This window comes from Marmota flaviventris, chromosome 3, assembly GCF_047511675.1.
Source record: "Marmota flaviventris isolate mMarFla1 chromosome 3, mMarFla1.hap1, whole genome shotgun sequence".
In the NCBI taxonomy this organism is placed as follows: domain Eukaryota; kingdom Metazoa; phylum Chordata; class Mammalia; order Rodentia; family Sciuridae; genus Marmota; species Marmota flaviventris.
Genome location: NC_092500.1, coordinates 5,886,778 through 5,913,701, shown reverse-complemented (window position 1 = coordinate 5,913,701; position 26,924 = coordinate 5,886,778). Strand labels below are relative to the sequence as shown.

Here is a 26,924-nt window from a genome sequence, read left to right as displayed (position 1 = left end):
CAGGGCCAGCCCATGCTGCACCTGCCCGGCACCTCCTGTCTCCCACACAGGTGAGTGCTGGGGGGACAGTAGTGGCACCGAGTGTTTACAGCTGCTGAAGAGAGCACCCCTACAGTACCCACAAATAGAAGTGTGTGTATATATATATATATATATATATATATATATTTGTATTTATATTTATACATATGTATACAGCACTTCATCAGCTGTTCTAGCAGGGCTGGTGAAGACCTCCACTCCTCCCTCAGCAGCTCTCTTCTATCTGTCACAGAGTCCTTAGAGCCCAATGACATGGCACCATGTCCTGCGATCCTGGCTGGAGGAGTTGGCAGTGTAGTAGCCCTACAAGTGCTGACACAGGCTTGTCACCTCAGAGATGGTGCCTCCACATGTCCTTCCTTCTCTGCTGGCTTCCTGTGGGTGACAGGGGCCAAGCTCACAGAGCCACCGGGAGGGTGCCACTCTCCTCTCTCCCACAGCATCAGGCAGAAGCGCATGCTCTCTGGTGCCCTCGGCGTGTCCTGGCCAGGCAGCGTGCGCCAGAGCCGGCTCAGGGGAAGCACTACTGGTGTCTGGGGATGAGAGGCAAAGGGCAAAAGGCTTTAGAAGCAGTGTCCCATGGGGGCCCAGCTCAGCCTTGGCCCTCCAGGGGCTGGTGGCCTTCCTGAAGTGCACGCATCATGGGCTTCCCCAGGCAACGAGGTGGCCCACAGAGCTGCCTTTCAGCCCCACGACAGAGGGAAGGAGCTCTTCTTCCTTGGCTCCCTGGCCATCCCCGAGCAGGACAGCTCTGAGTGTTATTTGTAGGGCCGCAGGAATCGGGACACTTTGGAACGTAGCAGTTTGATGAAGGACCGGGGGAACATCTCCTTGGACTCCTGGGCTGTGTACTTGAAGTAGTTCTGCGGGTGTGCCAGCACGTCGAAGAGCGCCTTGATCAGCTTCTTGTCCTGCAAGACATGGCGAGATGAGGTGCATGAGGTGGGGCCAGGGCATTCCACTGGGGGCCTGGAAGGGATGGGGAGCAGGGTTTCGGGATCCCCCAAATCGCTTACTACAGATAGTCCTTTGGGTTTAACAGTGTAATTGTATTTTTTTCTTTCCTTTTAACATTTGGTTTTATATTTATTTAGTTATAGTTGGACACAATAACCTTGTTTTATTTATTTATATACGGTGCTGAGAATAGAACCCAGGGCCTCGCACGTGTTAAGCAAGTGCTGTACCGCTGAGCCACAACCCCAGCCCATCATTTTTACATTTTTTAATAGTTTTTTTGTAGTGCTGGAGAGGGAACCTGGGCCCTAGTGCCCACTGGGCAAGTGCTCTGTCATTGAGCTACATCCCCAGCCCCATGTAGCTGTGTGTTTTTTTTTTTTTAATATTTGCTTTTTAGTTATAGGTGGACACAATATCTTTATTTATTTATTTATTTTTTATGTGATGCTGAGGATCAAACCCAGTGCCTAACGCATGCTAGGCGAGTGCTCTACCTCTGAGCCACATCCCCAGCCCCATGTGGCTGGTTTTTTAGTAGCCTACTGGCGTGAATGCTTTTATTAAGAGCATCTGTTGGTAATATAACACTCTGAAAACCAGAGCGTGCTGAGGACCGAGCAAGGCTTCGCAGCCACAGCCGCACCTGGTCACTAGCTCCTCGACCCTGGAAAGCCCTCGGCAGCTCTACATCTCGAGGAGGCCCCTGGACAGCAGGGTCAGGACCCCCACTCTGAGGGCTGCAGTGAAGACGTAGAGTGTGGCCCCCAGCAGAGCCTGGCTACAGAAGGGCTCAGGACAGCTCTCCAGTGTGGGTGCAGGTGGCACCTGGCTCCTCCTCCCTGAGTGGCCTCTGGAGGAGCATGCACAATCTACCACCTGATGCCATCATGGGCCACCCAGAAGGAAGCACTGAGGGGTGGACTGAGACTTGGCTGGGGTATTCTGGAGGGCAGGCCCAGCGGTGGGCTCTTGGCAGAGGCCTGTAGCCTGGTTTTTTCTGCAAGGCCTCCACAAATGGTGACCTCCCGCTTCTGGGCCTGGAAGGTCGTCAGCTTACTGCCTCTGGCCACGCTTGCTGCTGGGTTTGACCTGTTCAGACACACTCTAACCCTTCTCACACAACCACACGTACACACGTGCACACAACTTGCCACGCACAGGGCACCTCGCTCACACACACGCACCACAGGTCCTTCCTACGTGCATTGCTGCCCTTGAGGAACAGCACCCCTGGCGTTGCTCCTCTGCCTCAGGGCTTCATGCTGGGCACCAGCTGTGGGGCATGAAGCCCTGCAGCCCCTCTCACAGGGAGCCCGGGACCACATAGTCATGAAACAGATCCAAGGTGCAGTCCTCACAGGGGCTGTGAAGGAGTGGCACGTGGGACTCTGAGGGTCTGTGACACATGTGGGGTCCAATCAGGGAGGTCCAGGAAGGCTGCCCAGAGGACAGGCACCTCGGCACAGAGCAGAGGGACGGTGGACATTCACTGAGGAGAGGCAGGGGAGATCAACTTGGGGAGCCCTGGGCAGAGAGTGCAGCGAGAACAGGCAGGTGGTCCTGAGGGGTGGGCCCCCATGTCCTAAGAGCAGTGTCGGGACACTCTGAGTTCTGGAAGGGTGCTCCCAGCTGCAGGGGTGCTGAGGTGGCAGCTGGGCTACAGCAGGGTGAGGAGTGAGTTGGGTGCTATCGGCCAGACAGGCTGTGGAGGGGCCAGGGTGGCTCTCTGGTTTCTGTCTAGACAGAGAGGTGGCCTGAGGAGGACATTAGGAGCCTGAGAGCCGCAGCTAAAAGCAAGCTACATGACTGACAAAGCACCTACTATGAGCTCGAGGGTCACCAGGCAAGGGCCTGGAAGTCTCGAGGTGACTACCCAACTATGCAGACCACTCTCTATCTCAGTCAAGTGATACCTGACGAGGGTCAGCCAGGTGGATGTGGCCCCAGCCCCACTCTTGTCCTTGACACCAGCCCAAGCAGATCCCCAGGTCTGGCCTTACTCCGGAAGAACTGGGTCCCTGGGCCTCTGGCCAGTGCCTACTGAGACAGCTGCAGCCTCCCCTCTGTGAGAATGTGGCTCTGCCTCTCGAGGCCACAGAGGACATGGAGGGGTTCGGTCCCAATGACAGGAGTGACAGCAGCATGAGTGGGTTCCAGATTCTATGATATCACCCTGTCCAACTACCCTCCTCTCCCAGACGAGGAAGGCAGAGCTGAGGCTGCCAGGCAAGGAACCTGCTCAAAGCCTCGTCCCCGGGTCCTGGTCCCCATCTCCTCAGGAGCCAGCTTGGTTTAGCCTCTTGGTCTGAGGGGACAGACATACCAGACCCAGGCCCTCCGCCTCCTCCCCTGCCACACCCTCTGTCTCACTTCTCCAGGGGCCAGGGTGGGGGCAGGGACGGCCCAGGCCACTCTCCCAGAATCATGTGGATTCCCTTCCAATAAACTCACTTTCAGAATTTCCTGGTGATTCTCCGAGGCGTACAGCCGCCCGTCGCGCACGATGTCTTCTATCAGCTGCTGGTAGTCCTCTGGGAAGCGGGTCAGCAAGGGAGGGGAAGGCCGGAACTTGAGACCCTCACATCCCCGCCTCTGCCCTCCCTGGCTCCAGCCTCGGGTTGTCGGCGAGTGCTGGATGCTGCCCCTGGCCTTCGCATCGGGTCCCTTCCTGTACTGTCATGGCGGCTTGGCTGCCCTGGTTAGCCTTGTCCTCCCGTGGGCAGTGCCTCCACCTCCGCCTGCAGACAGCAGTGTCCTCATCTGCACCCCCACACCCTGAGGCCTGTCTGCAGCGGGGGACCCTGGGGCATGCTGGTCCTGGGTCTGTGCCCTGCCACAGGCTGGGGCGTGAGGCTGTCTCCACTCCTGGCACCCAGCGGGCCATGATGAGCGGTGCCTTACCATCGTAGGTGACGTAGGGCACTTGGAACCCTTTGCCACTGTTGCCTTCGTTGGACTTGAACTGGATCCAGAGCTTCCGGGAGCGGGAGGTGAAGGCGATAGGCCTCTCATAGGTCTGGCAGGTCTCGTAGGTGGTGATGGATGTGGGCGAGGCTGGGGGAGACACCCTCACTGAGGTGCCCCGAGCCATGCTCCTCACTGACCCTTCCTCCTGCTACAGGTTGCTTACCTCCCCAACCCGGCTGGCTGCCAGGGCCCTAGTGCCCATTGCCCAAATGCACCCTCTAGATTCGTCTGGTTCCCTCTGCCCTTCGCTGCCCTCTGCCCCTGGAGTTCTGGTGGACCCCTGCGTGCAGCCCCCTGTGCTGGGGCTCCGTCTTCCTCCAGCCAATTGCTCCCCCATGACGGAGCTCACGCCTGTGCCCAGCAGTCAGGAATGGGGGGTGCACTCAGGCAGGCCGTGGGAGAGGAGCCAGGGGCTCCTGTGAGTGAACAAGGAGGGGTGGACCTGCTGTCCCCTGGGGTGCCCACCTCCTCACTGCTCCCTGGGTATTCTTCCTGAGGTGCCCCTGATACAGGAGAGGCTGCCCCTGGAGCTCAGCCCTGTGGGTGGACAGTGGAAAGAAGGATGTGGGTGGGGGCCCTGGGGCTGGTGATGGGAATGGGTGGGGCAGGTGGTTCCTGGCTGGGCTCTGACCTGCTCAGGGACCCTGGGCAGGCCCCTTGCCCTTTCTAGCCACAGCCCCACTTGCATATTAGGGCGGTCAGACTCCTGGCAGACGCAGGCAGTGTGTGCATGGTGCTAAAGCTCACACAGAACGTGGCACTGAGCAAACCCCTCGGCTCCCTCCTGCGTCCTCCTTCGCCTCTTGTGGCCTGCCTCTATGACCAGAGATAGTCAGGCCTGAACGAGGGCGTGCTCTGGGCCTGTGTGGGTTCCTGGCCTTTCTCCCTGGCCCTACGGCCTTCTCACAGAGCTCTGCACAGCTCAGCTCTGGCGGCCAGATCCCAGTGGGTCCCCACCTGCCTCCCGGAACCCCAAGGGACCTGCTCTCAGAGCCTGGGCCCTCCTTCCTGTTCCTGGTGAGGCTGTACTAAGGTGGGCATGAACGTGGACTGAGGCTGTGTGGCCCTGCCATCCCCATCCCGAGGCCAGTACCTACCACTCTTCCTCATGACCAGGACATCACCGCACTCATCCTCGATGGGCAGGAAGATCTCGGGGACCACAATGAGGATCCTGCGCTTGGGGGGCGGTGCGATGTGCCACACACACTCAGCATTGGCCGGGTAGTCTCCAGGGTAGTTGGGGGACTCTATGTAGCCCGTGTAGTCACCAAGCTCACCACCACAGTGCTGGTCTGTGGGCACCATGGCCACAGGGCGTGGTCAGGCTTGGCCTGCTGGGTGTCTTGGCCTCCTGGGCCCTCAGGCAAGTGTTCCTGTCCCCTCCTCTGCCCAGCCTCCACCCAGTCCTCCTGTGTCAGCTGCCAGGCCCTGAGATGACCTCTAGTGGGAGCCCTGCCTGGGCTATCCCCTCATAGGTTCTCTGAGCCCCAGCCAGAGCAGATACCTAGGGGGCGGACCCGCCTGGCCAGGCCCATCCTGTTTCTGTGTCTGGGCCTGATCATGTCACTGGCCACTCAGACGGGCCGTTTTGTGCCCCTGGAGACTGGCAGCCCCCCTGGCTGGCCCAGCCAGGTCTGGTGTGAATGTACAGTGAGGCCCCCGGGCACCTCTCTCTGGTTATTCACCTGGTGAGCCTCACTGAGCATGCCAGTGCCACACGGTCTCCCTTCTCACAGAGCAGGAGGAGCAAGCGGTCCACAAAGGGAGGAAAGGAATCGTGTTCCTTCTGTCTCCTTTTTAATTAAACTGTACATCCTTGAAGAAGCTGAACCTGACATTTTTATGAGCCAAATTGTTCCTAGCCTTTAATTAATAAGGAAATGGCCTTAGCTCTGTAAAAAGAATTGAAAGTAAATATTAAATGTTTATAAAATTCCTTTGCATTCTCATTTAAAAATTTTTCTCACTTCAAAACTTTTGGGGAACATTTCATTTCCCTACCAGCGTTCTAGAAGCTTCCCTCTCTCCTGGCTTCACCGTGTTCACCTATGAGGATGTTTAAGCCCTGCCTCTGCAAAGCTCCTCCTCTGCCTTGCTCTTCAGCCTGGGAAGCCTGGACGGAGACCACTGCCCCCTCTAGCTAATCCCTTCACAGGCTTTCAGGCAGTTCCCAACATGGCCGGAGGGACAATGAACTAAAACTGACCAGGAGAGGGGAAAACCAGAAACTCTGAAAAAATGAATTTAAAATACTTAAAATGATATGGTGTCCTTTTTGTTACCCCCTAAGACCTACTGGGCGAGGGGCTGGCCGGAGCCCCTCTTTTCCCGGACTGTCTAAGATGACCGCTTTTCTCTGACTTGAGACTCTTGGGCACCACAAAGCCTGTATGGCCCTCCTCCAGCCCTTTCATGCCTGTCCACACCTAGGTCCCTGCGTCCTGCTGCTCTCAGGCCTCAGCTGGATGTCCACTTGGCCTAAGAGGCACAAGCCTTTGGGGCTGCAGGGCTGGCACTTGCCTGCTGTCCCAACCGCCTTGCAGCTGCCCCTTAACATGGGTTTCTTTCTCCCCAGGACCCAGAAATCAGAGCAGGGCCTGGCTTGGGCCGAGACTTGGGCTATGGCTGGTGAGTAGAGGGAACTGGTAAACTTCGGTGCCGCCATACTGCTTGCAGAGGGGGCTAAGACAGGGCCTCCCCTCCTTGCCACTGAGCTCAAGAAGGACGTAGGGTTCACAAAGGCACCCCTGTCCCCCAGTAGAGGTGGTAGACAGGAACCAGCACCCTCAGTCAGGCAGTGGGAGATCAGCTGTCGCCCTGCCTCCCCAACCTCCTGGGCCCTGCCCAGCACCCCTGCTCCCTGGAGAGGGAAGAGAGGCACCTACTTTTGCAGTGTGTGACATTGGTGGAGCCATCGAAGTCCGTGCTGGTGTTGCCTGGACAGGTGATGCAGTGGTTCTGGCCAAACTCAGGCTGGTAGGTGCCCACAGGACAGCGGATGCACCGGTGTGTGGTGGTGTTGTAGTGGTGGCCAGGGGAGCAGTGCACTGCAGAGACATGTGGCAGGGGTGCTAGTGGCAAGGCCAGGCCTCCCCTGCTCCTGAGGTGCAGCTCAGACAGAGCTCAAGGCCCTCTCCCACCCAGTGCCGCCTCTTTACCATGAGGGGACAGGTGGGAGGACACGGCCAGGACTGAATGGCTTAGGAGGGGCCCATGTCAGACACAGACTGAGGACACCCATGGGCTCCAGCAACACAGGGACGTGTAGGCCACTGTGAAGGGAGCAACTTTTGGGGAGACGTGGGGTAACAGTGTGACTGAAGGGGTTCAGGGCAGAAGCCAGAAGAGGAAGGGGAGGGAGCAAGGCTGTACCTTGTCATTCCACAGGTGAGGGCACGGGGAGGAAGGGGAGGCCGGAGGGCAGGGCCCAGGGGAGAAGCTGCTCCTCAGAACAGCAGGGCCCCAGAGGGGACCATCTGGATATATGGCAGACTCTGTGGGACTGGGATTGAGCCCCGGGCCACCGGCCTGTGCTGGCAGCACAGATACCTGACAGATATGAGGGGGCTTGAGGAACAGGAAGCAGGCTCATCTGCTGGGGGGACAGGCAGGCTGGACAAAGGAGGGGAGTGGCGGACACCCAGCAGGATGGCCCTGAAGGGGCTGGTGAAGGTGTCTGCTCTGGTCCAGCCCCTGCCACCTCCTGGTCCTCCCATCTTCCTTCCAGACATGGCTCAGAGGTTCCCAGAAGCCTCCCAGTGCCTGAGGTGCTGGTGCTCAGCAGGCTCGCAACCTGTCCTAATCATGGCACAGTGCTCGTCACCATGTCCATGCCTGGTGTCTCCAGGCTACTCCTCTGATTCGGCCATGCCAAGGAGATGAGGGCTTCTGGGGAAAGTGTCCCTGAGCAGTGCAGCTGGGGGCGGTGGGGCCTGCTCACCTTTGGCCTCGCAGTCCTGGAAGGAGGTGGCGCCCTCCAGCTTGGTGAGCAGCCCCCCTCCACAGGGGAAGCAGCCGGTGCGCCCAGGCTCAGGCTGGTACGTGCCCATGGGGCAGGCCTGGCAGGGCTGGAAGCCGTCTGCTGAGAAGAAGCCTGGAGAGCACTGGCCTGGAAGTCAGAGGTCGAGGCTCAGGTGGGAGGGCGCTACTGGGGCTGGGCCATGAGTGGCCCAAGGCCCTGATCTTGGTCTCGCTTACCCCAGGAGAAGGCACCTGGGGTGGGGTAGGGGACAGCAAGACAGCCCTGGTGGTGGGAGGCTTGGTCTGGATGCTGGCAGCGTTCCGGTGTGGCCTGCCAGGCCACCTTTGCTTCTCCCACAGCAGGAAGGGCTGGGGGCAAAAGGGCAGTGACCCTGCTGAGCTGGGAAGTGGGAACCCCAGGTGAGGGGGTTTCTTTCAAAGGCCTCTCCCCAGGGGGCAGGCCTCATGTCTCATGTGTCCTCCTGGCCCAGGTCCTAACCAAGTGATGAGTCTCCCACCTGTGGCCACCTTGTGCTCTAAGTCACTACCCGCCAGGTGGGGGCACCACCCTTCTGGAGGGGCAGTGGGCCAGAGCAGCTGGCAGCCTGCAGAGCCTTGGGCTAGGACTTGGGCTGTTCTCACCCTGAGAGAAGGCAGAGGTCTCCACTCCCCTGAGTGTCCACTCGCCCACCCTCACGGCACTGCCTTGTCATGTGCATGCTTTTCCTGCATACCCTCCAGCTGAGCCCCGGGAGAGACCAACAGGGAGACTGACTTGTTGCATAAACGGGGCCAAGTGGGGGTAGCCAATGGAGACCATCTCCACAAACCAACGGCACGGGCTAAGTAAAAAGTGCCATCTCAATCAGCTTAGGGTAAGGTTTAGCACTCTTTGTGCAAAGTCCCTGCTCACAAAAGTACGTGGTTCACTTGGTGACTTGTTGATGACTGTCCCCAGGAGGCCCAGTGCTGGGTCAACCATAAAGCACTTAGGTTGTCCCTTTATGACCACACCTCGTCTGTGAGGACAACGTGTCTGCACACTGGCGTGCTCTGTGGGCTACACGGTGCAGTGATGTGGCATGCAGAGCTCAGGACTCCAGGGGCCTCCAGGAGCGGACCCCTCATAGCCCCACGTCCTTCGTGGGGGTACCTGTGTGGAAACTGAGCCACTTTGGGATGGCAATGAACTGCAGCCAATGCCAGGCTCTGTGGCCGCACATGGCAGCCACCTTTGCTTTGGGAGCCTCGGGAGGCAGGAGGGCCCTGCCTGTGCCCCTCCCCACCAGCCCCCCTTCCACATGGGCCTGCACTTGCCTCCACATTCAGATACGTTGTGGGCACCGGCCAGACCAAGCCCGTCACTGCTGGGACATGGCGCGCAGCTGAGCTGGCCTTCCATGTCCTGGTAGGTCCCCGACACACACAGCACACACTGGCCCTGCTCGCCGCTGAAGTAGGTGCCAGGCCCACAGGTCACTGCAGAGGCAGAGTGGAGAGGCTGCTGGGGGACAGTGGCAGAGGGCTGGGGCCGCCTCTCCCCTAGCAGACTGGAATGGCCCAGCGGGGCCCAGCCTCATCCCAGAGGAGCTGGGGACAGGATCTGGGTGGCAGCCATCTACGAGGACCCTTGAGGCCCTGGTCTCCTCTCCCCGAGGTGGCCCCTCCACAGTGCTCCACAGGCCCCTGCAGCCCTGCTCTTTCTCCCCTCCATGTCCTGTCCTCCACCCACTTAACCTGTCACCAGATGCCTCCTGGGGCTCTTCAGCTGGACACCCAAGCCACTTCACCCCAAACCAAGCTCCCGGTCTCTCCTTTTCCTGCTGCAGGAGGATCTGGCCCCAAGGATGGGCAGTGGAGCCTTGAAAATTGCACACGGGCATGGGCCAGGGGCCTGGACAGAGGCTGAAGGGACAGTCTACGTGATGGGCGGTGTTGGGCCAGCAGGAAAATGTGAGGAAATAAGGAAACTGAGGCGGGTAAGTTAAGGGGAAAGGAAGCCATGTCTCCACGGCTGAGAAGGTGTTCCCACACAGGCTGTGAGGGACGGAGAGAGCCCGGGGCTTCAAAGGGCCGACTGCACAGCGTGAGGTGTTCTCTCAGACACACACCTGGGGAGGAGCCCGTGCGACATGCCTACACTTTCCAGTGCCCTCATGGGAGGGCCTGTGGCAATGCTGCTCCCTCAGCAATGAGCGCTCTAGGGGCTGGTCTCTGCATGTCCCTCTCCTCTCACAGGAGCTGGGGATTTGGCTGGTTCCAGGCTTAGGCAGGGAGGTACAAATGAAGTCCCACACATCTTGTGACACGAAAAAGGACAGGAGGCCTCACAGAGCGACGGGGGCCAGTCAGAAGGACACGGGGGCCAGTTTAGGGGTGCTCAGTGCATAATGGGGACAGTCTGAGCATTAGCACTGACCTAAGTGGTGCTGGAAGGGATTACAACTCAGTGTGGACTAGGGGACTCTCTGGGCCCCTGCTGACAGACACACAGACAGGGCAGGGCAGAGCTCTTCCTTACAGGAGACTCTAACTCTGAAATGCAGACAGGACAGCCCAGAGGCAGCCACCACCAGGTGGGAGATTTGCTGGGGGTCATAGGAAGCTGGGGTGGTGGAGTCAAAGGAGCATCAGGAATCAACTCAGCATCTGTCCCCAGAAAACACTCCTCAGCCACCAGAGAGGAGCTGAGGCCTCTCTGTACCTGCTGACAGGCAGGACAGCTGGCCTCGGGGCTGTGGTCGTCCTGCAGACACAGGCCTCCAGCTGGTGAGGAACAGCCGGTGGGCATACTGAACGAGGGTGTGCCTGGGCCCAGAGAGGCCAGCAAGGGGGCTGCCCCAGAGCTCAGGGGCCTGAAGAAGCGCAACAGGAGAGTGACACTCATTCCTGGTAGGAGCTCGGACCAGAGAGAGAAGAGGGACGCTGTCGGAAGGATGGCGGAGTTGCAATGGGGTGCATGAGCTAGATGGGGAACCCTACACCCCACCCTCCCGCAAATGCTGAAAAATGTTCCCAGTTGGGGACTTGGGTGAGGGAAAATGGAAGTTTCTGTTCTGCTTTCTGAAAGCTGGAAATGATTTCCAAGTAAGTTGTTCCAAATAAGAGAGTGATGTCACCGAGCCCCTGGTCTGTGTCCCATGTCAGAGCAGTTCTGCCCACTGCAGTCTGGGTCAAAGTCCCTGCGACAGCTGCACACCTGCCACCCGCTTCCCAGCAGCACCCTGGCCCAGCCTGTTCTCTGGGCTTCAGATCTGTGGTCCGATTATCTACTCACCCTGCCCCAGGTGGGCCTATTGGACCCCTCAACCCTGGGGCGAGTACCCACCTGCAGATGGGGAGACTGAGGATCTGAGAGGCCTGATCTGCCCAAGGCCATGAAGCAGATATGAGTACAGGCCAGGCCTCTGGACGGCTCAAGGGCACCCTGTAGCGGGAACTCTCTACCTCCCCAACTGCCCTCTGTAAGTATCCCAAATCTACAGTGAGTACCTGAGTGGCTGTGCCCTGGAGTCACCCCGGAAGTCTCTCTGCCCAACCCCACTCGCCAGAGCACTCCTGGAATTGTCTGACTCTTCATTTGCCCTGCCCTGGTTCCAGGACCCCCACCCCTACATGGCCTCCTCTCCCCCCCATCCACCCTCCTTCCAATCAGCCTTCCTGTCACAGAGAGTGGACCCGGATGTCCCTCGCCTAGGGCATCCCAGCAGAACCCAGAACTGTGTCTATGGCTGCCTCATGTGCCTGTGGGTGGGCTGATTTGCTCACAGCCTACTTCCCCACAAGAACAGTACAACTCCTGCTTGCCCCGGCTTGGTCCCCAGTGCCGTCTCTGACTTCACCCCTCGTCACAAGCCATCCTCAAGGTGTGGTCACCTGCCCTGGCTGGCTGGCCTCCAGGCTCCCTGACAAAGCCCACGGGGGCTAGGGGCTGGCCTCCCCATTCCCTGCAGACCACCCCTTAGTGGTGCTGGGCACTGTGGCCATCACACTCCGCCCTCCCTGACCCTGACTCAGCTTCCTGGCTTCTTGTCAGCCCAGGGGCCTCAGTTCACCCTTCTCTGGGAAGCCTTTAAGACGCCTTTCTGGTCACTGCAGCGTGGCCTTGCGTCATGTTCTGTCCCCGTCTGTGCCGTGTCCTTCAGGACTGTGGTGAGGATGGCAGGCTTAGGGCCCTGCACCAGGGAGTGCACTTTAAATGACAGAGATGATGCGAGGGCCACGGTTCTCCAGGGCAGGCCTCTGCATCCTGTCCCCCCACGAGTCTGTCTCCCGTGTGTTCACTGGGGTTCGCTTGGGCTGCACATACAAGGAAGTTGGTGGCTGAGTGGCCACGGGCAGGGACTCACCACATTTGCCGTCCTGGAGCACCTGGCCAGTGCCACACGTCCCTAGCCCCTCCAGGGCCTTGGCTGAGCGCTGGGCCACCTCGTACTCAGTGCCTGAGATCTGCACGTAGAACTGCTGTCGGTTGATGGACTTGCGCAGGGTTTTGATGGCGGCCTGCAGGCTCTGCTCGGCTCGCTTCCGCACGCAGTCGGCTTCGCAGGTGTCTGGTGGGAGAGACCATGTGAGAGAGTAACGCGGCCAGGTGAGCCTCCACCTTCTCCAGAAGGCTCCCTGTGCCAGACCCTGCCCCGGGTGGGCCTGTCGGACCCCTCAGCCATCTGCACAGCAGCCCTGGGGCGAGTCCCCACAGGCAGTTGGGGAGACTGAGGATCTGCCCAAGGCCCGACGCAGATATGAGTACAGACCAGGCCTGTGTCCGCTGCCACATGTCATCCAGGGCACCACTCACTGCGTGGGAGCTCAGACACTCTTGAGGACTGTGACTGAGCCCAGAGCAGTGTCTAACTCTCTGTCTTGAATCCAGGATGCCCCGAGGTCTGGCTCCACCCACCTTGCCAGCCTCAGCCCCAACGCCCCAACACTGTTAGTGTCACCTCCAGCTGCCCTGCCCTCCTCTCACACCCTACCCTCCGACCTCTCTGCCTTTGTCCGTTCTATTCCCTCTGCCTGAATGCCTTTCCTTGCCACCTCTTCTACCCCATTAACTTTTTTTTTTTTTTTTTTTTGGTACTGGGGATTGAACCCAGCGGTGCTTTACTATTGAGCCAGTCCTTTTTATTTTGGATTTTGAGACACAGTCTCATTAAGTTGCTAAGGGTCTTGCTAAGTTGCTGAGGCTGGCCTCAAATTGTAATCCTCCTACCTCAGCCTCCTGAGTCATTGGGATCACAAGTATGCATGTAAACTTTGATTTCAAACTGATTCAAATTCAAATGTCACCTCTCCTGAAAGCCTTCCTGAGCCCTGCACTTGGGAGTCACCTTAGCTCCACACCCTGCTTGTTCCCATACCCCCACTACTCAGGGTGTCACCTGGCTCTGAGCAGCTAATAGGCCTGTCTGCCTCCCTGCAGCTGGGAGCATTGCCAGGGCAGGGGCCATGGCTGGTCTCTTTTTCCATGGTGTCTACGCCCAGGTCAGGCATACACTGAATACATTTGCTGACCACTCTCACCTCCTTGGCCTCAGTCCAACACCAACAGGAACATGCTGGTGTGAAGCAGCCAGCACCACCAGCCTCTCAGGAAGCTGGGAGTCAGTCCGTGGCGTGACCATTCTGGGGGCTGCACACATTTCCCCTTCCAGCCCCAGCCAGGGCAGGAGGGTGGGAGTGTGGCCGTCTGTCTCCGGGGCTCTCTGAGCCGCCTCTTCCATGCTGGACAGGGCCTTCCCCCTGCCAGCCTCTCACCAGCCTCTGCTACCTGTGGTCCTGGCCTGGGGGTGGAGGACCCCCATCCTGCCCTGCAGCTGCTCCTCAGGTCCTTGCAGCCATCAGAGAACTCTTCACCCACCTGAGGCCTCTTCCATCTTTATCTCCACCTCAAACTCTGCAGTGACATGGGACACCTCCTTGGATGGGGACTTGCGGCCGCGGCGTCTCTTCTTGGAGGAGTCGCACTTGAGGGTCAGGAACGTCACGTGGCAGTTTTCTGACAAGGATGGGAACACTATGGCAATCCCAGCCCTGTGCACAGCCTGCACTGGATTGCCCCTTGCAGGGCCCTCCATGCCCAATAGCAGGGACAGACGGGGAGCGGAGCTGCAGCAGGCCAGGCTGCTGGGGCCTCATGCAGGAACCAGCCCTCCGAGCCACCACAGCGCCGCCAGAAGAGGCGCCCCTCTTGCACAGGCCAAGCTGCTGCAGCTGTTCAGGCCGCTGAGGGTGTGGCCAGTGCCCCAGGCAGGCCTGTCGATGCAGAGCACTTAGACCAGGTTCAGAAGGAGTCTCGTGGAACTAGAGCTGGAAGCTCCCGGCTGGGCCCTTCTTGGAAAGCTTGTTCTCTGCTAGCCCTCAACCTGGAAGTCCTTCTTGGTCACACTCTCTCGAGAAAGAACTACTGAGTAAACCCTGCAGCTCCTTCAATTAGGGACAACCAGGCTACGCAGAAAGGCCTTGCTGGGTGCATGTGTCACTTAACCCTGGTGTGGCAGAGACAGTGGCCCTCAGGAGGCTGGGTATTTCCCACTCAATGTAAGGGGCCAGGGGTGGGGGCGGCAAGGTGGAGGGCCACAGATGGGATGCTTAGAAATCCACCCTGCTGGACTCTGGGCCCCAGTCCCAGGCTTGGGGGTTCCTCCACCACCCCTGGGTCACCTACTCACCCAGCAGTGGTTGCCGTGGGGTCTCCTTTGCTCGCTCCCGGCTACGGGGCCGGAGGTGGCATTTGGCATCTCTGATCTTGAAGCGGGCCTTCTGCTTGATGGGGGCACTGGAGGCATCTGGAAAAAGCCAAAATTCTCTCCTATGGCAAGGAAGTGGTGGGGACGGGGACTGCCACAGAATGAGTCTACCTGGGGTTGGGGTGGGTCTGGGTGTGGGCAACTCTGTCCCATGGCCCTCCCAGGGCCTGGGGAACCTCCCCTGCCCCACCCCCTCCTCTCCCTGCAAGGCCCGAAAGGGTGAAATCAGGGACAGTGGGTCGAGCTCAAGCCCAGGGGCATCTGGCCAGAGTCTTCTGTAGAGGGGAAGGATTCCCAGCCTCCGCCTGTCTCATGGCCAAGGCCCGAGTTGTGGCTGGAGATTTTAGAAAGCAGGCAGAAGGGAAGAGGGGAGCAAGAAAAGGAAATACCATGGAGACCAGAACTGCAGAGTCCTTCAGAGAGCAGATCCCAGCTCTCTGGACTCAACAGTCCTGCGCTCCAACAGGCTCCGAATCACGCCTTTTACACCCTCTGCGCACCTGAGTACGCCCCCGCCACTCTGACAGCAAGGATCAAAAAAGCGCTGGGGATACCCTCTCCCACGCTGAACAGAGGCTGCTGGGCAGGGCTGGTCCCAAGGGAGGGAGCACGATGTGCCTGGCACCCCTCAGGCAGCGTTTGAGGCGGGGCTGCCCACCGAGTCATTCAGGAGAGGCCACACACTCCCCGAAAACAGAGCCTGAGATCTGTACACACAGAAGCACTTTGAAGTCACTCAGCTACTGCTACTACGACCTCAGATCCAAAAAGCCAGTGCCCCTGGGCTGGAACTCGACCTTCAGGCTGCTGGCATCTAGGTCCAGGCCTGCCTTGTCTCCAGTACCCTGAGCCAGGCCTGGAAGGACCCAGACTGGGAAACTCTCCCCTGGGGCTGTGTCCCTCCCTCCCCATGTCCCTCTCCACATACCAGAGAGTCAAGGGGCCACCTAGGTGTGCAAAGTGTGGACAGTCAGGGGCTACCTGAGCAGCCAGGTCCGGTGCCAGAGCTGGTGCCATTGCGTTTCGGTAGTGTCCTGCCCTGGAGACCCGGAACACCACAGCTCAGGACGTAGCTGTTTTCTGAGTCTGTGGAGAGGCCAGTGGGTGAGGTGGGCCTGCGTGCACCTCCCTTCCAGGGCCTCAGATTCTCGAGGCCTCCAAGAGGTTGCTGAACAAGAAGGTCAGGACTGACCGGTAAGTCAGTCTATTTCTGCCACATGCACACAGGTAAGTGGCCAGGCAGGAAGAAGCCTAGACCTATGGAGGCCCAAACAGTTGCCCAGGGGCACTGTGACCAGGGCTCCCTCATCCCTGGTGGGGCTCTTTCCCAGAGAGTTGCAGAGATCAGGACCTTGACCCAAGGAAGAAGCCCCCCACCAGTACCTCCCTTCCCTGGGACCACCTGGGTTACCTGGCACGAAGAGGGTGTGGGCTGGGCAGGAAAGAAGGCAGCTCTCCACACTGCCCACCTTGCTGCAGGACAGATGGGCCTGGGCAGAGGCCTGGGCTCGGGAAAGGCACCTGCCTGTCTCTGAGAAGAAGGAAGACAGAGAGGGCCTGAGAGGCCAGGGTGGAGGCTTCCTAAGGCTGACAGGGCCCCGAGCAGGGGTCTTCCAAAGCTCTTCCTCACAGGGCCAGACTGTCTTGGTGGGAAGGAGCTCAGAGGTGGCAGTGTCCAGTTCCATTTGGCCAGGTTGGACGCTAGCCCCAGAGAGCCGACCTAGTGCGTCAGACACTGGTTCCAGCTGTCTGTGAGGTGGCTCACACCCATTCCCAGAGGAAGTTTCCGGGGACAGGGATGGGCCCTCAGGACAGCGCCTGTCTGGGGAGAGGGGCAGCTACAAATGAACATGGGCTTCCTGGCCTGGAGGCACAGGATGGGGCAGCCCAACACACCCCTTGGGTGTCTAAAGATGTCCACAGCAGCTCTTCACAACTTCCTGAGGGTTTGTTTGAAAAAGTCCCCAGATTCCTAGGAAAAGACCGGTAGTTCCAAGCCACCTGCAACATCAACATCAGAACTGATCTGGCAGACATCTCATGGTGAGTGAGTGACAAGTGGCCCTGAAAGCCAGATCATAAGAGCGTCCCACAGTGAGTCAGTCACCAGATGGAGCCACATGCTCTCTGCAGCTGGCACAGGCCATACTCATATAAGACTCACGGACCTGATCCTGATACTGCCAAATCTGGCTTTCCCCTCGGGACACTCAGCATCTTGCTGGAAACGCAGCCCTCGCTTGCTTAAGCAGTCAATTCTGTCTGCCTGTTTAAGGTACCAATGGTGATCTCCTGCTTTGGCAATTATGGAGGCTCCTCCCAGATGTCCCCTGGGGTCCTGTGGAGCCTTGGGCCTGCAGATGCCACCCTTCAGAGAGGCTTCTGGGGGAGTGCAGCTCAACAAGGGATGACCTGCTGTGCCTTAAGTGCTCACACTTGTTGATGTTGTCACATAGAGCTCTGAGTTTTTATTTTTATTTTTTTTGTACTGCTGGGGATACCCACTGAGCTACAGCCCCAGCCCTCAAAGAGATCTCTTCGGTTTGGAGTGCATGGCTGCCCCATGTTCCCCTGCTTTGTTCCACCTGTCCTGTGCTCCTGGGGGAGGAGACAGAGATGTGGCCCTGCTCGCTTCCACCCCAGTGCAAGGTGGCCCCCAAGGCCAACGGTCAGAGGCATATTCACCAAAGTCGACAAGGTGGGCCTTCCTGATAAGAGCAGCATCCTCACAAATTTAGACTGTAACCCCAACTCTGCTTGGTCAGTAAATGGAAAACTGCCCTCTGCTGGCTGCCACAAAACCCAGGCACTACCTCCACACCACCTGGGAGCAACGCGGGTCATGATGGCAGCTTCTGCCACCTCAGAATGATAAGCTGATGTGCGTAGCAGGAGCTCCAGAAAGGCAGGAGGCAATGCCCTCTTTCCATAGTCAGCTCGGCCCCAGCTTCCTCCCCATCTTCTGAATCCCCCTTCTTCTAGCTCCACTTCTGCCAACCCTCCCTCCCTCCCTCTGCTCCGGACCCTGACCTTTTCTCAACAAGCCCCTCTTCCCTAAGGTTTAGCTCAGGAAAGGAAGAACCACACTGTACAGAATTCCACTAGAACAGTTCACCCATAAACCAGAGTTACCATGTTGAAATTCAAGCGTGGCCACAAGCCGAGTGCTACAAAGGGTCAATTAAATTCTGAACCGCAGGAGATGGACAAGCGTTTGCTTCAGAATGCAGGATTATTATTATTTTTTTTTTTTGGATAATTATTGGCCTAAGTGATCAGATCTGTGCCCATGACACTAATAATTCATTTAATTATTAGTATCTTGGATTGGAAAAAAAGATGAAAAGCAGCAAACAATAGAGTACAAGGGGAAGATTTAAACACCTAGCCTAGGTGAGCATAATCAGAAAAACAGCCTTAAGAGAAGCAGAAAAACAGGGACTACTGCACACAAGGCTGCTTTGGAAGGCTTTCCCTTAAGAAAAAGTTGAATAAAGAAAAAAATTATAAACAAAGTAAATATGACTCAACTGGTGACTTGAAATGCAGACTTTACACTTGCCAATGATATTTTGAGCAGACTCAAAAGCAAAATAAAGGGAGTTTTGTCCTTTCTTTTCCAGATGGGTATGCCTGAGATAAGGGGGTGAGTTGGGAAATAAGTTGGAATGGGAAATTGCCAATTTAAATAATCCCCAACATGTGACTGAACATTTTATGTTTGTTTGTTTTGTTTTTGAGGTACCAGGGATTGAACCCAGAGGTGCTTAACCACTGAGGCACACCTCCAGCCATTTTTAAATTTTTCAGACAGGGTCTTGCTAAGTTGCAAAGGGCCTCACTAACTTTCGGAGGCTGGCCTTGAACTTTGAGCCTCCTGCCTTAGGCTCCTGAGTCGCTGTGATTACAGGCATGCACCACTGTTCCTGGCATGGCTGAATATTTTCAAGGAGTCTGAGAAAGTAAATAATGAAACAAACAAACAAACAAAACCTCTCATGTTCCTCCAAATGAAAACATCTGGTTTCCAAAGTGCTCTGTTCCTAAAGAATCCAGAGCCTGGGGATAAGAGCACCTGTGGCTGATGTGAGCACGGGGTCCTGGACTCTCGGCTTGTGAGCACTGTCAGGCTGCAGAGTCCACACACAAAGCTGCCCAAGTATCCTGCATGCTCTACTGGGCTTACAATGGCTGCAAATTCCATGCCCTTTCCCTGGGCCATTTCTTAGCCTTGTGTTTGCAGCCTTTGAAGGATGAGGTAACATAGGCCCCCGTGGGATGCAAATCCCCTCGTGGCACCACTCTCCTGGACCCCTCCCAGTTGTTCCTGCAGGACTCAGGGCAGGGGAGCAAACGAGCACCACTCCTGGGTGTGGGTAGTGAGGTCCTTGTGCCTTACCCAGGAGGCTGTGACCTGTGCCGGCACCCACGAAACAGAAGCCAGCCTGCTGACCCAGCAAGGTCCCAGGCCTGAGTCCACCGCCCACAATTACGCTTGGCAGTGCTGCAGAGCACTGAGCCCCTCCAGGACGGTTTGGAGTTGGCTGAAAAGCAAGAGGGAAGCAAAAAGTGCTTCAACCTCAAAGTAAGAAGGCCTGTTGGTGTCAGCACCGTGAAGGGCATGGGTGGGCACAGTGAAGGGATGTGGTGGGGAGGTGTGGGATGACGGCAGAAAACCCAAGGCTTCAAGGGAGCTTGCAGACGGCTTGAGGGGCTGGGCACTGAGTCGCTGAGGTTTACTAAAACCATTCAAGTCGTGGGACTTTCTAAACCCTCCACTGTCCCAAGATCCAGCCTGTAACTGTTCCTCTGGAACCTTTATCTGAAGACACTCGCCCTTTCTTTGGGATAAAGGTTCCCAATACAGCAGGGAGGGGTCTATTCAGCCACTGGAACTGCCAGGAAAAGCACACAGAAGTCCCAAATAATTCTTTTGCACATGACTGAATTAGAGCTGACAGGAACCTCAATGGACACACACTGTTCAGATCTGAAAACAGAATCCCTGAGGCAAAAGCTCCTACAACCCCAGTGGAGCAATAGGAAGAGAGCAGAGGAAGAGTCCAGAGTGAGCACTTCCACGTCCCCCTCAACTCTTCTGCATGAAACACCACGGTTAGGCCCTGCTTGGAGTGTGGACGCAACAAGATGGTGAGCATTGGTGGCATACATGTTCCCTGGACCCAGCAGCCAGGGCATGTTCTTCCTGCCTCAGAGCAACTGCAGCATTACTGAAACCAGCGGGCCATCCTCAGCTCTTGAGCTAGGATTATCCTTTCACCCCAGGGTGCCACTTGCACTGTGTTCTCTAGGGAACTGAAAACACCAGTTATTTTCTTCTGCTAGTCATTAATTATGGGGTCTAGGGACTCCTTCTTCCATCTTGCATTTTGAGCAACTCTCTTACCTCTCCCTGAGGGCCAAGCTCAGGGAGTACCATGTTGGTACTACAGAAGTGCTCATATCTGGAACGGATCCTTTGGGCACTCTACAACAAATCCCAACTTAGTATTGTTATTGCTAGGACTTATCGTAGAGGTGAACAGAGCCAAAAATTCATATGGAAATTCAAGGGAAGTTCAGGAACAGTTAAACTGATCTTGAGCATCAAATACAAAGCTGGAGGACACACTTCCTAATTCAAAGACCTAGTATAATGACAAAATAATCCAGAGAGTGGGTATTAGCACTCAGACGGACATAGATCAATGGCATAGAATTGGGATCCAAAAATAAGCCCACATGCTTGTGATCAATTGATTTTGACAAGGATGCCATGACTATTCAGTAGGGGGAAAGAATGGTCTTTTCAACAAATGGCGTTGCCATGATTGTCTAGCCGCACAGGTAAGCTGACATTTTCCCATCTCCCTTACACCATGTTGAAAATCATCTCAAAATGGACCAAAGACCTAATTGTGAGACGTAAAGCTATTAAGTTCTTAGAAGAAGACATAGGTTTAAATTTTTGGGACCCTGAGTTAGGGATTGGGTTTTAGAAGTGACACAAACATAAGCAACCAAGGAAAAATAAGTTGATTTCAAGAACATTAACACTTTTGTGACTCAAAGGACACTGTCGAGAAAATGAAAAGATTACTCAGAATGTAAGAAAATCTTCTATCTAATGCTACTAATAAAAACAAAAGTCAGAAAACAAAATGAAGAGAGAGAATACCAGGCTGAATGTGCAAGAATTTGGAATCAAGCCCAAGGCTCTGGTGGCCCAACTGTGTCTCTCTAGGCATGTGATACTGCTAACAATAAAAGGGTGGCTTTGGAACACTAGAACACAGAGGTTTACTGTCTGTCACTGAAACCCTGAGGCCCAAGACAAAAGAGCTAATCGTTAAGAGAAATGGTCCCAGAGGCTGCTCTGCCTGGGCCAGGCTGGGCCCCTGGTCCCACCAGGCCACCTCACATAGAGGGCTACTAACATCTTCCCTGGGTGAACATACCCAGGAGGACAAACTGGCTGTGCTACTAGACAATGCTGCTGAGAGACTCCCAGGGTAACAGAGGAAATGACTAGTTCATGACCATCTGTGACCAGAATGACCCTGGGTAACCCTAATGCTGAGGAACCCTTGAGCCTTCCCCATGGACTTCATGGTTGTCAGCAGGTACTTGTAACAGCTGCTCATTTTCTGAATGAACTGAAACAGTCTCTTCTGCAAACAACACCAGCATTCACAGGGGCTAGCACATTAGGCTTGGTCTTCCTTGTGTGGGATATTCCAACTTCTTTATTTAGTAATATGCAGGCACATTTTACTGGGTGAATTATTCGCAAATTACTCAGAAATGCCACTGTTTTTATTACCCCTACTCTTTTGGAAGACCAGGAATGAATTTTCCAGAACTGTAAAGTTACCATTTAAAGGTCTTACCTTGAGGTTCTTCAGAAAACTCTCAAGAGAAGACACTGCACAGAAGTTTTGCTACCCAAGATGATCAGAACAGGCCTCTGGCACACCAAGAAGATGGCTCTCTCCAAAGACCATGGGGAAGACTTCTCTTAGATGTTTGCAACTGCTGATTCCCATGCCCTCCCTGGTAGTAGACTGCTGTTCTTTAGCTTGGATCACGTTTTCCCACCTTGTGGATTTGAGGTTTTATGCTTTGACTTGACCCACCGTGTTTTCCTTACAGACAACAGCCTACCTAGATCTAGCCTTTACTGGGATCACTACTCATCCTGTCAATCAGCCTTCCCAAGCTATTGTAGTGTAGCCAATTTGAAAACTGATATAAAGTATGTTCCACAAGCCTGTTAATAATATTTGTCATGGTTTGGATATGACATGTGCCCCCAAAGCTCCTGTTCATTCAGAAATGTTCAGAGGTGAAATGATTGGATTGTGAGAGCTGTAACCTAATCATTCCATCCCAGGGTGAATGGAAAGACTGCATGGTAGCTGTAGGCGGGTGGGGTGTGGCTCGAGGAGGAAGGGTGTGTGTGGGGGTGCCCTGGAAGTATGCATCTGCCCTGTGGCCCCTTCCCTGTCTCTCCTGCTTCCTGACACCACTACAAGCTGAGCCCCTTTTCTCTGCCCTACCCTTCCTCTATGATGTGCTGCCTCACCTTGGGTCCAAAGCCAAGGAGTCAGCTGATTATGGACTGAGACCTCTGAAAACATGAGCCCCAAGTAAACTTTTCCTCCTCCAAGTTGTACTTGTTGGGTATTTTGGTCGCAGGAACACAAAAATTGACTACAACAGAAATTAATACTGGAAATGGGGCCATTGTTGTGACTAACCTGACACATGATTTTTGAAGACTTTGGACTGGTTGGCAGGGGGAATTTTGAAAAGGTTAGAGATGCAAGTTGAAAAGCCTTAGAATGTTGTAAGTGGAGCTTAATGGGTGATTCTGATGGGAGCTCAGTTAACAGGATTGGCCTTAGGAATGCAGACAGTGAGCATGAAGTTTCAGAGGAAAATGAGGACTCTATGGGAAATGGGACTAGAGGCCACTCATGTGTCAAAGAACTTGGCTACATTTGGCTCATGGCCTGAGACTTTCCTGTGAGGCTGAGTTTAAAGGTGATGGACTAGTTAATCTGGTGGAGAAAATTTCAAGGCAGCACAGCATTCAATCTGTGTCATGAACATTGCTGGCAGCTTTAGCCAGGTTTACTAGGAGAAATGGGAGCAATAAACAGGGTTAAAGAATTCTAAAAATTTGTAGTTTGGCCAGAAAAGTACATGTAAAACTGGGGCCAAGGAAGGTGCTTATTGAAGAGATTATAGCCCCTAGAGACATGCTAAGTACTTTGATTTTTGTCTCAGATGAGAAAAGATGGTGTAAGGGCATCACAGGAATTCACAGGACCACACTCATTGCAGGCTCAAGGGTCTAGAGGAGGAAAATTCCTTTGAGAAGAGATCAGGGGTGTGTGCTACTCACACAGGGGAGCCTTGGAAGATGTTTTACCAGGCTAAGCTGTGCAGGCACTCAGAGGCTGCTGCAGCCACAATTCCAGGGGCCCAGGTATTGCCTGAGTGATCTTGGCATCATCCACATGTTGCTGGGTCTACAGGAATGCACCATGCTAAAGTTAAGGGGTCACGAAGCTTCCATTGAGATTTTGAAGTAAGGCCTGGGAGGCCATGCAAAGTGTAGCAAAGTCAGAGTCCTTGTGGGCTGCTCCCGAGAGGGTGATGTGTCAAGTGTGAAGGTGAACCTGAAGCTGGAAAGAAGACCTTGAGAATTAAGAAATGCCAGTAACGTGGACTGTCTGCTGACAAAAGCTACTGGCTGTGTAACAGGCTAAAAGGGAGCCCATGTGCACTGCCAGCAGGCCAAAAGGGTGAAGCTGCCCGAGTCCTTTTGAGAGCATGTTTTATAGCCAAGTGTCCTTGGTGCTGTATGTGGAGTTAGGGGCCCTGTTTGCCCAGCTGGGTTTTAGTCTTACTTTGGCCCCATCCTTTCTTTTCTTTTTTTAAAATTTTTCTTTTAGTTGTAGATGGACACAATAACCTTTATTTTATTTGTTTATTTTATGTGGTGCTGGGGATCGAACCCAGTGCCTCAAGCATGCTAGGCAAACACTCTACCACTGAGCCACAACCCCAGCCCCACCCCCATCCTTTCTTTCTATGTCCCTGTTCCTTCCTCTTGGAACAGGAATGTTTCCTCTGTGCCACTGTAGATTGAATATATGCTGTTTTTGATTTTTAATGTATATTTTTTAGTTGTTGATGAACCTTTATTTTATTTTATGTGCAGTGCTGAGAATTGAACTCAGTGACTCATACTAGTCAGCAGCTGCCAAGGCGGCTGTCGACCCACTCTTCCCTTTGTAACAGCACAAACCATGCTCCTCAGACTGACATCACCTCTCTCTGCCCTGCAGCCAATGTTCCCTGCCCCCTACCACTGAGCCACAACCCCAGCCCTGCTTTTGATTTTTATAAGGTCTCCCAGCAAAAAGAGTTTGATTTTTATCTCAGATGAAACTTTGGGTAGTGCTAAAATGATTAAGACTATGGGACCCCTGGAGATGGACTACATGCATTTTGCGTTGTGAGATGGGCATGAGTTTTATGGGTGCCAGGAGTAGAATGTTATGGTTTGGATATGAACTGTCCCCCAAAAGTTCCTGTTAATGCAGGAATGTTCACAGGTGAAATGATTGGATTGTGAGAGCTGTAACCTAATCAGTCAGTCCTAGTTTGAATGGCCTGGGTGGTAACTACAGGCAGGTGGGACAAGGCTGGAGAAGGTGAGTCACTGGGGGAGTGCCCTGAAAGGGTGCATCTGCACTTCAGCCCCTCCCCCATTGCTTCCTGACCCTACCACAAGGCAAGCAGCTTTCTTCTGTGGGCCCTTCTCCCAAGATGTGCTGCCTTACCTTGGACCAGGCTGGCTATGACCTAAGACCTCTGAGATGGTCAACCCCAAATAAACTTTTCCTCCTCTAGGTTGTTATTGTTGGGTTTTTTGGTCACAGCAATGCAAAAGCTCACTAAAACAAAACTCTCTGTAGACAATACTTAAAAAGAAGGAAAAGCCCTTAGACTGGGGGAGATGAATTCAGCAATCCCTGACCAGCATCTGAGGGTTTATCACAGCGCCACCCCCAGCTCAGTCACATCTCTTATAGGGTACTTTGACACACTGATGCCACCCCAGAACTAAAGCTGTCTGTCTTTTGGGGCCATAAGACTATTCCAATGTCTGACCCCTCTACTCTGATACCCTGTATAAACTATGCTTTTTTTAACAAGAAATCTGAAGGTATAAACTCTTTCCTAGTGCTGTGAAGAACTATGAGAGAAACGAACTACTGAAGATATTGGACAACCCAAAGTGGTTATCACAAACCTGATGGAGACTGGGATGTGGCTCAGTGGTGGAGCACTTGCCCAGCACGTGTGAAGCCCTGGGTTCCATCCCATCACTGAAAAAAGAAAAAAAAAAGTGACCCTCCCTTTGACATAGTAAATAATCCAGCCAGGCAGTCGTGGAGAGCAGCACAGTCCTGGATTTCCTGTGGCCGACTGGGGGCTGTCCGCCTTGTGGCTAGCATCTACTTCCTTTTGAACCTAGACTTGCAGCAGCGTGAGGCAGGACAAACCCCACAGAGGCCAAAGTGACGGCCACCTGAACACCCAAGGCAGGCTCAGGGCATTGTGGCACTTGTTTCTTGGTGAGGCCTGGGAAACCTGAGATCCTGGTTCTCGAAAGCCTTCTGGTATCTTCCACCTAATGCCTTCATTTACACTAGTTTGTCTTGTCACCTGGTGCTGACTCTCCAGGACATTAATGCAACATGGGACAACAGTGGGATAAAGTCATGCTGACTGACATGACCTGACAAAGAGACTTCTATAGGGGCTGGGGATGTGGCTCAAGCGGTAGCGCGCTCGTTTGGCATGCGTGTGGCCCGGGTTCCATCCTCAGCACCACATACAAACAAAGATGTTGTGTCCACCGAAAACTAAAAAATAAATATTAAAAAAATTCTCTCTCTCTCTCTCTCTCACTCTCTCTTAAAAAAAAAAAAAAAGAGAGAGAGACTTCTATGGGACACTTCATGGAGACCTGGACACACCCTGGTGGTCCCTCCTAGTGCTCTGACTGGGGGAGGGAGGACAAAAAGACAAAAAGGGGGATGGAGAGAAATAAGACCAAAGAACACCTTTTCACAGCCTCGGGGGAAGACGGTCAGTCTACAGCAATGACGACAAGTAAATCCTAGAACTAGCGCAACTCCAATGCATCAATGACTCCTCGTAAATACTAGGACTAGCGAGGCCCCAGCAGGTCTGTGACTGAGTGGCAGGACAAGCCTCTGAAGCCAATCAATCTATGACAGTCTTGGCTTTGCAGTCAGTCACCTGGGAAAGACTCACACTAGTCAGCAGCTGCCAAGGCGGCTGTCGACCCACTCTTCCCTTTGTAACAGCACAAACCATGCTCCTCAGACTGACATCATCTCTCCCCGCCCTGCAGCCAATGTTCCCTGCCCCACCAAACAGTTCTTTCCCCAAACTCTACACAAAACCAGCAGTTTGCTCAACTCAGTGAGACACTGTCTAAACAGGGTAAGTGATAAATCCAGCCTTTAGATTTCAGATATCTAGTGATGGTCTCCAGTCTTTAATATGCTCATTCACTCATTCAACAAATGTTTGCTTGGTGTCTGGGGATGCCAGACTCTGTTCCAGGTCCTGGGATATAGCAGTGACTAGCACAAGAGAAAAAAACCCATTCAACTGTGCAGAACTTCTGTTCTAGTGAGGACAGACAGGTGGACACAAGCCCACACTAGCCTATACAATACAATTATTGGCTGGTAGTTCCAAGAGCAATGGGACAACAGGAGAGCAGAAGGCCAGGGGACCAGAGTGGGTCAGAGGCGGCTGGGCTGTTTGCTGTGGAGGGTGGTTAGGTTGTCCTGCTGAGCAGACACCACAGCAAGGGCCAGTGAGGGGCTGGGGGAGCCCTCCAGGCCAACAGGAGACCAGCACAGGTTTCCTTCCAAGGTGGGGTGAGAGCAGCATGGGGGTTGGCTGCCACTGGGTGAGGCTGGCATGGAGCAAATGAGGGGGAGGTGACTTGACAAACTGTGGTTTTGAGTGAAGGGAAGAAGGGGTTGCTGGAGGCATCTGAGCATAGAGGGACCTCCTGCTTTGGAGTCATAAGGATTGCTCTGTCTGGGGACATCAGAGTGTGGCGGGGCAGGGGGTCAGAGAGCAAAGCCCAGGGGGGCAGGCCACAGTGCATATAGGCCC

At 54.8% G+C, this 26,924-nt stretch overlaps 1 protein-coding gene across 2 annotated transcripts in view; it reads right to left on the bottom strand.

Moving 5' to 3' along the window:
- Positions 1–658: 658 nt before the first annotated feature.
- Positions 659–26,924, bottom strand: part of Scube1 (signal peptide, CUB domain and EGF like domain containing 1) — a 125,928-nt gene continuing 99,662 nt past the window's right edge. For both annotated transcript variants that reach the window (XM_027954629.2, XM_027954630.2), the window contains 12 exons: positions 16,093–16,212; positions 15,663–15,767; positions 14,604–14,720; positions 13,793–13,930; positions 12,282–12,485; positions 9,250–9,411; positions 7,913–8,080; positions 6,858–7,019; positions 5,067–5,264; positions 3,904–4,056; positions 3,454–3,533; positions 659–953 (listed from right to left, as the gene is read on the bottom strand). In XM_027954629.2, coding sequence (XP_027810430.1) covers positions 801–953; positions 3,454–3,533; positions 3,904–4,056; positions 5,067–5,264; positions 6,858–7,019; positions 7,913–8,080; positions 9,250–9,411; positions 12,282–12,485; positions 13,793–13,930; positions 14,604–14,720; positions 15,663–15,767; positions 16,093–16,212 — 1,760 coding nt within the window. In that variant the 3' untranslated portion in view covers positions 659–800. The remainder of the gene's footprint in view (positions 954–3,453; positions 3,534–3,903; positions 4,057–5,066; positions 5,265–6,857; positions 7,020–7,912; positions 8,081–9,249; positions 9,412–12,281; positions 12,486–13,792; positions 13,931–14,603; positions 14,721–15,662; positions 15,768–16,092; positions 16,213–26,924) is intronic.